This window comes from Oryx dammah, unplaced genomic scaffold (assembly GCF_014754425.2).
Source record: "Oryx dammah isolate SB20612 unplaced genomic scaffold, SCBI_Odam_1.1 HiC_scaffold_1, whole genome shotgun sequence".
Classification (NCBI taxonomy): domain Eukaryota; kingdom Metazoa; phylum Chordata; class Mammalia; order Artiodactyla; family Bovidae; genus Oryx; species Oryx dammah.
Genome location: NW_024070185.1, coordinates 6663061 through 6675839, shown reverse-complemented (window position 1 = coordinate 6675839; position 12779 = coordinate 6663061). Strand labels below are relative to the sequence as shown.

The 12779-nt window shown below is 37.3% G+C and overlaps 1 protein-coding gene across 2 annotated transcripts in view; it reads left to right on the top strand.

The window, feature by feature from the left end:
• HPGD (15-hydroxyprostaglandin dehydrogenase) overlaps window positions 1-11024 on the top strand; it is a 36249-nt gene extending 25225 nt beyond the window's left edge. The window contains exons 5-7 of one of the 2 annotated variants that reach the window (XM_040232087.1): window positions 2925-3001; window positions 6655-6818; window positions 8810-11024. In XM_040232087.1, the coding sequence (XP_040088021.1) occupies window positions 2925-3001; window positions 6655-6818; window positions 8810-8948 (380 nt within the window). In that variant the 3' untranslated portion in view covers window positions 8949-11024. The remainder of the gene's footprint in view (window positions 1-2924; window positions 3002-6654; window positions 6819-8809) is intronic. The other variant, XM_040232174.1, reaches the window with a different exon arrangement.
• Window positions 11025-12779: the final 1755 nt, after the last annotated feature.

Genomic DNA, 12779 nt, shown 5'->3' with positions numbered 1-12779 from the left:
AGGAAGAGCAAATGTCTACATTGAAAGTCAGTTGGCAAGCTGGGGATGAAATCCTGTAGGATCTTTAGCTGTTCAAAATGCAAGAAGCAATAGTTAAAATCTGCATGTAGTGGGGAGATAAAGAAAAACTATTTAACTAAATTAACTACAACTTGCCTAAATAAAAAAATTGAAAAATAGAATTTTCTTTCTTTTATCATCCTCCAAACTGAATATATCTATCAAAAGAGCAAGGTATATGCAATTGATAGGTATATCCTTACAGTGTAATACTATTCAGAAAAAGAAAGAGAAATGACCTACTGATAGACATTACAACATGGGATGAATCCCATAAGAATTATCCTGAAAGAATCCAGATAGAAAAGTTTATGTTGTGTGCTTATATTTATATAAACTTCAAAAAGAGGCAAACTAATCTATAGTGACACAGAACAGATCAGTGGTTGCTTAGAGGGGAGGGAAAGGCAGAAGGAAGGGATGACAGAGTACGCACAAGGAAACTTCTGGGGGATATTTGTGCTCGTATCTTGATTGTGGTCATGGTTTCGTGAGTGTCAATGTATGTCAAAACTTATCAAACCACACACTTTAAATATGTGCCAGTTTATTTTATGCCAGTTATACCACCAAGCTGTAAAAATATCTTAAAAGGATGTTTGGTTTTTGAATGTCTGAAAAGGATTTATGCAGCCTTTGATCTAATACCAGAAAGTGAAAGCAGAGCGAGAGGAAACATTTTGCAGGATCACAGTGAAAATATCACTGCTAGGAGAGTTACAAGACCAAGCGCCACTTTAAAGATGCAGACAAATTCTGATTGCATCTCCAATATACCTTTAAAGGAAAGTGCATTTTGCAGCTTGCTTCTTAGAAGCAACACAACAATATTAGATCTCCTTCACTGCTGTGACACTTTGAACTAGTTTGGGTTCAGAAGTTCGTTGCTCCCACATATGTAACAGAAATTCATTCCACCTTCATCTTTGACAACATCTGTGAACAGTGTCCTTCTGGGTTTTGTGCTGTCAACTAGCTCATCTCTGATTCAGGTTCACTCTGCATTTCCTGCTATCTGTGAACACCACCTTCAACCATTGCCTTGGCCTCATAAACATTGAAGGAGACGATAGAACAGTAACTAACTTATAAGAACAAGAAGCAGCAGTGTCTGACTGTCCCTGTTTATTTGCTTTATCTTGATCTCTTAATACACCTGTATACCTAATACATCTGTGAAAGAATCATTAATTCTTTCTTGTTGACCGACACTGAAGACCTTAATTAACTTGCACATGTTACTGAACAAAAACCAAATGAAAAGGAGAACATGTTCCATGCTTTGAGATCACTGGGTGGATGCACTCTGTGTGATCTACTATCCCAGGGATTTAAACTGCTCTTGAGCAAACATACTTCATAAATTGAGACCTGGCAGGCACCCAGGAAGTGGTTAAGGTTCACTGAACTTTGGCATAACCGGCTCATGATCCATCCATAGTGTTCTGGGACTAGTTAGCTGGGTGGAGGTGAGCACATCTCAGCAGAATCATTTAGTAGTATTAGCATGATATTTGATAGTAATAACATTATAGTAATCAGGGATTGCTGCTTCCTGATTTGGAGAGGGCACAAATTTTAAAAATGATAGAGCACGTTAACTCAGGAAGTTAAAAGTCAAGATGGAAAAACGACTGTAATTAAAAGTTTCACTGTTGATTGAGATAGAGAATTGACAATTAGGAGAAATAAAAGTGAACTTACTTACAAAACAGAAACAGACTCACAGACATAGAGCACGAACTTAAGGTTGCTCATGGGAAGGATGGGAGAAGGGATAGTTAGGGAATTTGTGATGGACATGTACATACTGCTATATTTGAAATGGATAACCAACAAGGACCTACTGTCTCCCCCCAAAACCCCTCCCATCCAGGGGAGTTTGGGGAAGAATGGATACATGTATATATGTATGGCTGAGACTGTTCTCCTGAAACTATCACAACATTGTTAATTGGCTATACTCCCATTAAACAGAAAAAAAAAATTTTTTAAATAAGCTTGATAGTACAAATATCTACAGTAAAGTTTGTTTTTCTTGATTCATTTCTTTGGGTGGGAGGTGCTGTTGGGCTGGGAAGTAGGCGAGAAAAGATACTATATATGCTACAATACTACCTTTTCCTGGACTGTGAATTTAATCATATATTTGAAGAGTTCCTATTGCATGTCTATGGAAAATTAAGCCAATTGTAAAATTGCTTGAATTCTGTTGTTGAGTATGTAATTATGAAAGGAAATAAAATAGGATCAAACATTTTTGTTTCTGGTTTTCTTTTCCTAAGTCATGGAATGAGAAGATACAGGCATCTGCTACCTCAGAATCAAAAGAAGTTAATTTTTCATTTTCTTCAACACTTAGAGGCATCTTTCAGGGCAGGGCAGAGAAATGCTGACCAACCTAAAATGAAGACAAATAAAACCCTCCAAATCCTGCTTAAGCTATCTAAATTCCTTCAGCCTTTAAAAATGTAAAATATACACTTTTTAAAATCCAGGCTTAAAAACTGAAAATTAGATAATAACTTACTGGATTTCAAGATGATTCTTTTGGTGTTTTAGATAAGGTCAACTTTTCTTGACTTTGTCAAGGAGGCAGATAAACTTTTATATCACCCTTGCCTGTATCCCTAGGCTGTAACTTACCAACTGTAAATTCAGAACAATAGAGCAGAGGTCATGCTAGAAATATATGATGCTAGGACTAGTGAGTTTTACAAAGTTGTCCAGTGATGACCTTAGAGTATTTTCTAAGATTAATCTTAAAATGGAACACGCACAGATTATTTATTTTCATAGCAATTGTTGGGGTTTGTCTGCTTTTTTTAAATAAAATTGTTTTGGTTTTTATTTGTCTGTTTCAGGGCTCATGCCTGTTGCACAGCAGCCTGTTTATTGTGCTTCAAAACATGGCATAATTGGATTCACACGCTCGGCAGCGGTGAGAACACAGCCACAATATCTCTCTTTCCCTTTCTGGGCAAATGTGACAGATGAGCTCTATAAAGTAGAGGGGAACAGAGTTAAAATTCAGTACATTTATGGACTTCCCTGGTGGTCCAGTTGTTGAGATTCCTCGCTTCCAATGCAGGGGGCATGGGTTCAATCTTTGGTCAAGGAACTGAGATCACACATGCTGCATGGTATGATCAAAAAAAAAAAAAAAAAAAGGCAGAAAAGTAAACAATGCAGGTAGAGTGCATTGTATGTTTACATTTTTATGAAAAAAAAAAGCCAAAATTTGCTTAAAATTTTTTTGATACAGATTAAAGATAGAAAAATAAATTATACTTCAGAGTTGTTGCTCAGTCACTAAGCCGCGTCTGACTCTCTGTGATCCCATGGACTGCAGCATGCCAGACTTCCTGGCCTTTCACTATTTCCCAGAGTTTGCTGAAATTAATGTCCTTTGAGTTGGTGATACTAGCTAACCATCTCATCCTTATTTATTATTAAAAATAGTTTCCAGGTAACAAAAAGGACCAACTATAGAAGGCAATGGCAATCCACTCCAGTACTCTTGCCTGGAAAATCCTATGGATGGAGGAGCCTGGTAGGCTTCAGTCCATGGGGTCGCAAAGAGTCAGACACGACTGAGCAACTTCACTTTCACTTTTCACTTTCATGCATTGGAGAAGGAAATGGCAACCCACTCCAGTGTTCTTGCCTGGAGAATCCCAGGGACGGCAGAACCTGGTGGGCTGCCGTCTATGGGGTCGCAGAGTCGGACACGACTGACGCAACTTAGCAGCAGCAGCAGCAGCATAGAGTAGATTGTTTTAACATGAAGTAGATTCTAAACACAGGTTACTGAAAAAATCTTTAAGGATTAGAAAAACAAAAAGATAGCCTTTATTTTTGAAATTGACTCCAAATTAAAAAATCATTAACTATAGACTTCCTTAAATGCTCAAGGCAATACTTATCTTGACGATATGGTAAAAATGAGTCAGAGCCTGGAGGATGGAGGAAGGGGTGAGGCTAGCTTTTACCTGATAGCATTGTCAAGGATTCTGTCTCCATAGAGATCTAGGGTAAATGTGTGCGGAGCTTAGAAAAATATTTTACCTGTAACTGACCACATGCATTGATAGTATGATGTACCTTAATATAATAACTAAAAAAAAAAGTACAGCTTAAGTGGAGCCTGATGAACACGGGTAAAGTAGAAGGATGATTGATTGGAGGTGTAAGCAAGACCAGACCAAAGGCGACCTATGGGTCAAGGTCATGAACTTGGACTTTATTCTAAGTATAGCCGTCATTCGGTCTTTTCTGCACAGGAGTGACAAGATTATATTTCCATGTGAAGAGGACCATTCTTGCTACTATTTAGAGAACGTATGGGAATTCCCTGGAGATCCAGTGGTTATGACTCTACACTCTCACTGCCAGGGGTGAGGGTTCAATCCCCGGTCGGGGAACTAAGACCCCTCAGGCCGTGTGGTGCTGCCAAAGGCAAAACAAAGAAAATGTATGAGAGAGGACAAAAGTAGAAGACAAAAGAGCAGCTGAGAGACCTCTGCAGTGGTTAGTCTAGTTGAGACAGGGAGAGGGGCCTGATGACGAGGAAATCGTTAATTGCAAGCAATGATAGGCATAGAGAAAGCAGATGGTGAATGGTAAATGTTCAGTCAAAAAGGAAGATGAGCAGCTGTCACACTCGTAATTGAAACTGATTGAAAATTTTAACTTGCAAAGTCTTAATCTTTAAATCAACTTTTAATGAACACATAACACTATTACAAAGCAAAGTGCAATCATGCGTGCACACTAAGTTGCTTCACTGGTGTCTGACTTTGCGACCCCGTGGACTGTGTAGCCCGCCAGGCTCCTCTGTCCATGGGATTCTCCAGACAAGAATGCTGGAGTGGGTTGCCATGCCCTCCTCCAGGGGATCTTCCTGACCCAGGGATCAAACCCAGGTCCCCTACAGTTCCTGCATTGCAGGTGGACCCTTTACTGCTGAGGCACCAGGGAAGCAAAGTAAAAGCAAAGACCAGAAATGTTGCATTTACAGTTACAAGACTGGAACTTGTACAGTTGATGCTCATTATTCATTAGTTATGTTCTGTAAAATCAATTGCAAACAGAGAATTAGAGGATACTGAACTATTGCTTTTAAGGGAAATTTGGAGTTAAGTTCCTGCAAGGAACTTGTCACAATGTCTTGTTCAACCAATCCACACATAGCATAGTTTTAAGTATATTTCTATTTAAAGACACCTTATTTAATATGTATTGTATTATTAATAGCATGGCCAATAGCATTTATACCTCACACCTGAAGGAAGCTCCTCTAATGTATGTATTTTCTCCCATAAGGCACATTGCAGCCTTCTTGCACTTAGAAATACTAGACAGCACTTCAGCACTATGCCTTGAGGGCATTTCAAATAGTAAAATCACCAACAAAAAGCACAAAGATGAGAAAAACCTGGGCAAGTACCCTGAAAAGGATGCGTGTTTATGGTAGAGGAACTGAAACAAGAAAGCAGAGCATCGTTTTGTTTGACCTTAGTCCACATCAGGCAACTCAGATTTCTTATTACTCTCTGTTTGTCCACAGATAAACTTGAAAACACTATGAGTATTGATTTGAGGTCTTATGAGTAAATTTTAGCAAGGAGGAAAAATGAATCTACAAACAGTTGACTTACATTTTGTTTTACAAATAGTTCAGATAAAATCTATAGGTTGAAAATTAAGCCAAAAGATGTTAGTCTGAAAATACTTAAAATTGTCTTCCTGCTACTGCTAAGTCACTTCAGTCATGTCCAACTCTGTGCAACCCCATAGATGGCAGCCCACCGGGCTCCCTTGTCCCTGGGATTCTCCAGGCAAGAACACTGGAGTGGGTTGCATTTCCTTCTCCAATGTATGAAAGTGAAAAATGAAAGTGAAGTCGCTCAGACGTGTCTGACTCTTAGCGACCCCATGGACTGCAGCCTACCAGGCTCCTCCATCCATGGGATTTTCCGGGCAAGAGTACTGGAGTGGGGTGCCATTGCCTTCTCCGAAAACTGTCTTCCAGATAGTGCCAATTACTAAATGTCTTTAGAATAATCAAAGTCCTAAAATTTTCCACTAAAAGTATTTTTAAGCAAGTAAGAATACTTTAATACAACCCATTGCAAAGAAAACTTTGGATATCAATTCTAAAGCCTTAGCTTATTTTTTAATTTTATTTTAAACTTTTTATGTGTGGGGTGGGGTATAGCTGATTAGCAACATTGTGGTAGTTTCAGGTGGACAGTGAAGGGGCTCATTCATACATATACATCTTTCCACCTAAGCCTTAGCTTCTTAACCTTCAGCTTCCTGCAATGTTCAGTAGGTAAGAGTACTTTAGATAATCAAGTATTTTCAGAAGTGCCCAATACTGAATTTTTTAGAAAGTAATCAAGTGAGGCTTTGGGGAATTAGTTTACCACTTTAGTTTTGTATTCCTTCACTTTCTGCCATCAGTCAGAAGGATAGCTGTTTAGTGATTTTCACATCAGAGTCTTTTAACTAGATTTAATTATCAGTTTACCCTACATGATACATTTATGAAACTCCTGAAACCTGCAACCTTCTACTTCCAATTGACAGATGGCTGCTAATCTCATGAACAGTGGTGTGAGACTGAACGCAATTTGCCCAGGCTTTGTTGATACACCCATCCTCAAATCCATTGAAAATGAAGAAAACATGGGGAAATATATAGAATACATGGGTCCTATCAAGGATATGATGAAATACTATGGAATTTTGGAGTAAGTAAAGCTATACCTATCTTCCTTTAATATGACAAAGCAAAGGGCTATCTAGGCATAAGCAATCAAAAGGGAAAAAATTAGCTTTTACATCTGAGAAACTCACGTGAGCTTCAAAGTTTTAGTTTGGCAAAATCTCTGCAAAAAAAACTTTTTTTCTGGGTTTCTGAATAGACTGTATTTATATATCATGAATTTTGTTTTTAGATGTAGAGAATGCATTATTAATACCTTCAGCCATAAGGAAGTATTTTTTTAAAAGGTGATGTTTAATTGTCTTTCAAAGAAGTGATACCTTATCTGCCTAAATTCCAAGCAATGTTTAAATATACCCTTCGTGACATTTCATGTGGCCCCTAACTTCATCCACTTTCCTAACCATGTCTGAGTTAGAGCAGTTGACATTTCATAGGATGGAGTCATTGGTATCAAATCCTGACTCCACCACCGACCACAAACTTATCTGTCAACCTCTGGTTACCTCAATTTTCTCACATGTAGAATGAGAGTGATAGTAAAACAAGCTTACAGGACTTTGAAAAGTCTACAAACAAGTTGATAAATGGAAGGTACTTAAAACAGCAGCAGATAAATAATAGACATTCAATAAATGTTGGCTACAATTCTTTCTCCTTCTAAAATTCTTTCTCCTTCTACAATTCTGCCTCCTGAGAAATCAGTACGCAGGTCAAGAAGCAACAGTTAGAACTGGACATGGAAGAACGGACTGGTTCCAAATCAGGAAAGGAGTATGTTAAGGCTGTATATTGTCACCCTGCTTATTTAACTTACATGCAGAGTACATCATGAGAAATGCCAGGCTGGATGAAGCACAAACTGGAATGAAGATTGCTGGGAGAAAAAATATCAATAACCTCAGATACGCGATGACACTAACCTTATGGCAGAAAGTGAAGAAAAACTAAAAAGCCTCTTGATGAAAGTGAGAGAGGAGAGTGAAAATGTTGGCATAAAACTCAGCATTCAGAAAACTAACATCGTGGCATCCAGTCTTATCACTTCATGGCAAATAGATGGAGAAACAATGGAAACAGTGGTAGACTATTTTCCTGGGCTCCAAAATCACTGCAATTGGTAACTTCAGCCATGAAATTAAAAGACACTTGCTCCTTGGAAGAAGAACTCTGATCAACCTAGACAGCATATTAAAAAGCAGAGACATTACTTTGCCAACAAAGGTCTGTCTAGTCAAGGCTATGGTTTTTCCAGTGGTCATGTATGGATGTGAGAGTTGGACTATAAAGAAAGCTGAGCAACGAAGAATTGATGCTTTTGAACTGTGGTGTTGGAGAAGACTCTTGAGAGTCCCTTGGACTGCAAGGAGATCCAACCAGTCCATTCTAAAGGAAATTAGTCCTGAATATTCATTGGAAGGACTGATGTTGAAGCTGAAACTCCAATACTTTGGCCACTTGATGCAAAGAACTGACTCATTGGAAAAGACCCTGATGCTGGGAAAGATTGAAGGCAGGAGGAGAAGGGGATGACAGAGGATGAGATGATTGGATGGCATCACTGAATCGATGGACATGAGTTTGAGTAGGCTCTGAGAGTTGGTGATGGACAGGGAGGCCTGGCATTCTGCAGTCCATGGGACAGCAAAGAGTCAGACATGACTGAGTAACTAAATTGACAATTCTTTATATTTCTACTCTAAGAATATTTCTGATAGGTCTAAATTCTGCTGATAGGCTAAAGGTGGGAAAATAATCATTTACTCAATGTAAATAATAAGGATAAATTTATGAATCCTTCCTATCAAAATAACAAGGTTAGGTGTGGATATCTACAGCAAATTTATAATTCAGTAAATATCTCATTGAATTAAACACTCGGGTAGCAGTGCTTCATAACATACATTTCCCAATTATTTGTTAAAGGTAATAGATACTTCAAAAATAACTCAAAGTGATGTGACAATTATGCCTTATTCTTTAATTTTAAAATATTGATTTTCCCTTTATATTTAGCCCTTCGATGATTGCCAATGGATTAATAACACTCATCGAGGATGATGCTTTGAATGGTGCTATTATGAAGATCACAACTTCTAAGGGAATTCATTTTCAAGATTATGACACAACCCCATTTCACACGAAAATGCAGTGAACATCTTATATGTCAGCTTTAACTGAAAATAAGCACAAATGACATACTCCACCTTCTATTGAATATAGCTTTTTAAGTGAAATGTTACTGTTTTAAGCCTTCCTTTCATGCATGTGATGTTCATTTTCTCTAAATGATTAGTTAAGTATATAGACTTTAAAAAATGAGGAACTATAAAAAATATGACATAGACCAAAGCTAGGTTTTGATCTTTATAGTCTAAACAAGGGATATTCCAGGAATATTCTGCCTTTCAGAAGATATATTTAAATTTGTGATTCATAAATGTTAATTTCTTCATAACTTCATTTTAAAAGAGATACTTGAATTGTTATTTAACTCAAAGCAGATGTAAAAAGCTCGTTTTGTCTCTATGTTCACACTTAAAAAGAAGGAAGCTACCTACAATGGCAAATATTTAGTAACAATAACTTTTACTTATGTACCATCTTTCAGCTGACTATTTCAGCTCTTTGAGAACATGGCATATTCAGGGCCTAGTAGGTAAGGAGTAAATTATTGTATGAATATATCCCGAATGAAAAAGCTAATGCATGGGAAAATGACAAAAAATAACTGGCTGAAGTGTTGATCTACAGTTCACCCTTCCATCTGGTGAAAACATCTTTTCCTCTGTGCTTGCTTTAAAAATTTTGACTCCAAAAATCTCAGGAATGAAGTTTTTAATAGCTACAGCAAAAAAGCATAGTTAGTGCTCCTAAAATGTTGTATTTAAGACACACTTGTTAAGAAACAAATACAAATGTAATTTTTTTCAGATTCCTTCATTTGTGCCAATTTCAAAAATGCCTGCTTTTCAGTAAAACTATTTTTTTTTTCTAATCTTCATGAGTTACTCAGTGTTCTATGTATAGATGTAGAGAAGAAACCAATTTTGTGACAGCCTCAACTGAAGATGTTTTTGTGTTTTCAAAGCCATAATAACAAGAAGTAAAAATAGCTGTGGTGTTTTGCCGTTTTCCCTGTCAGGTATTTTAAGACAGGATCATTAAATGCACCTGCTTCAGGTAATGCTATTTGCAAGCAATAATTAATGCTAATACTAATGACATGCAAGATTTCAAAATCAATCATTTCCTTGTAGAAATATTGAAAAGTAACTCATTCTGCCTGCTAGCTCCTAAGCTCCCAGGTGGAGCAAAATCCATCCATGTGAGATTAGTGTGGATTTCTTAGAGATATTGGGGAGTTGTCAGATTGTGGCTATTTTAATTCTGCCATAGAGATCTATTGCCTTCACTTTTAGGGAGTGGATTGAATATGAGGAACTGTTGTCTAGGTGTCCACATACTTGAAAAACACCAAGAAGTGAACATCAGTGAAAATCTAAGAAAAGTTAAGTTGTATGATTAGGCACAAGCGTGTTCATAACTTGTGGCGGTAACAAACCAGTTAGTGATGTAGATATGAGGAATATCATTTATCTTACTCTGTCTTCCACTGTAATGCTCAAAGCTATAGCTTAAGCTTTTAATTTATGGAGACGTCTTTGTACTGGTGGCCTTCACTCTACATTGTGCTTTGAATTATTGTTTTTAAATCAATAAAGTATGCAGACATTTAGACTCAAATACTGAGTAAAACTGAAAAGAATGTGTTCTGTTTTTTAAGATTATTTTTACATTAAAATGTTTATTCTATAAAAAAAACTTTAAATAAATCATAATGTTATATGCTGCTGTATAAACTGGTGAAGAAAACTAAATATTAAATTTGCAGGAAAGGGAGTGGTGAAATCTTAAATGGAATTTTTTTAGTGAAAACCCTAATGTAAATAATATTTTTGAACCAATTTTTCTTATTAAGTGAAGTAGGGGTCCCAAGGTAGCAAAACTAAAAATGTATGGGTGCTGAAAAAAGATTAAAAGATTGGATAATGACACTGAAATGTCTCACACACTTAGTTGTCCCATATGAACATAATTTTATGTACTTGTAATAACATTTAAAATAGAAGTGATTATGTGATAATTTCTAATGTTGCCCTGTGTATAAATTTAGGACACTGAAGAGGTCTGACAGTGTACATACTTAATAAAAATTTAAGTCATTTCACAAATTAAGTATCATTTATGAATAGCTTTTTCTTGCATGTAGTTTGCAGGGTCAGCCCTGGTGATACAGAACTGAGCAGTGTAGTGGAAAGTAATGGATTTGAGAATAAATAGACAAATGACAGGCATGACATACATTTGATATTTTTCCTGATATTGTCCCTGCTGTAGACTTGAGCTTGTCACTTCAGTTCAGTTCAGTCACTCAGTCGTGTCCAACTCTTTGCGACCCCATGAATCACAGCACACCAGGCCTCCCTGTCAGTCACCAACTCCCGGAGTTCACTCAGACTTACGTCCATCGAGTCAGTGATGCCATCCAGCCATCTCATCCTCTGTCTTCCCCTTCTCCTCCTGCCCCCAATCCCTCCCAGCATAGCACCAACTAAAAGTTGTTTGTTTTTTTTTTTAATTTATTTATTTATTTATTATTTTACTTTACAATTCTGTATTGGTTTTGCCATACATTGACATGAATCCACCACGGGTGTACATGCGTTCCCAAACATGAACCCCCCTCCCACCCTCCTCCCCACAACATCTCTCTGGGTCATCCCCGTGTACCAGCCCCAAGCGTGCTGTATCCTGCATCGGACATAGACTGGCAATTTGATTCTTACATGATATTATACATGTTTCAATGCCATTCTCCCAAATCATCTCACCCTCTCCCTATCCCTCTGAGTCCAAGAGTCCGCTATACACATCTGTGTCTTTTTTGCTGTCCTGCATACAGGGTCATCATTGCCATCTTTCTAAATTCCATATATATGTGTTAGTATACTGTATTGGTGTTTTTCTTTCTGGCTTACTTCACTCTGTATAATTGGCTCCAGTTTCATCCATCTCATCAGAACTGATTCAAATGTATTCTTTTTAATGGCTGAGTAATACTCCATTGTGTATATGTACCACAGCTTTCTTATCCATTCATCTGCTGATGGACATCTAGGTTGTTTCCATGTCCTGGCTATTATAAACAGTGCTGCGATGAACATTGGGGTACATGTGTCTCTTTCAGTTCTGGTTTCCTCAGTGTGTATGCCCAGCAGTGGGATTGCTGGGTCATAAGGCAGTTCTATTTGCAATTTTTTAATGAATCTCCACGCTGTTCTCCATAGTGGCTGTATTAGTTTGCATTCCCACCAACAGTGTAGGAGGGTTCCCTTCTCTCCACACCCTCTCCAATAGACTTTAAAACAAAGGCTGTGAAAAGAGACAAAGAAGGCCTCTACATAATGATCAAAGGATCAATCCAAGAAGAAGATATAACAATTATAAATATATATGCACCCAATTATAGGAGCACCACAATATGTAGGACAAATGCTAACAAATATGAAAGGGGAAATTAACAACAACACAATAATAGTGGGAGACTTTAATACCCCACTCACACCTATGGACAGATCAACTAAACAGAAAATTAACAAAGAAACGCAAACTTTAAATGATACATTAGACCAGTTAGACCTAATCGATATCTATAGGACATTTCACCCCGAAACAATGAATTTCACCTTTTTCTCAAGTGCTCATGGAACCTTCTCCAGGATAGATCACATCCTGGGCCATAAATATAACCTTGATAAATTCAAAAAAATCGAAATCATTCTAAGCATCTTTTCTGACCATAATGCATTAAGATTAGATCTCAATTACAGGAGGAAAACTATTAAAAATTCCAACATATGGAGGCTGAACAACATGCTTCTGAATAACCAACAAATCACAGAAGAAATCAAAAAAGAAATCA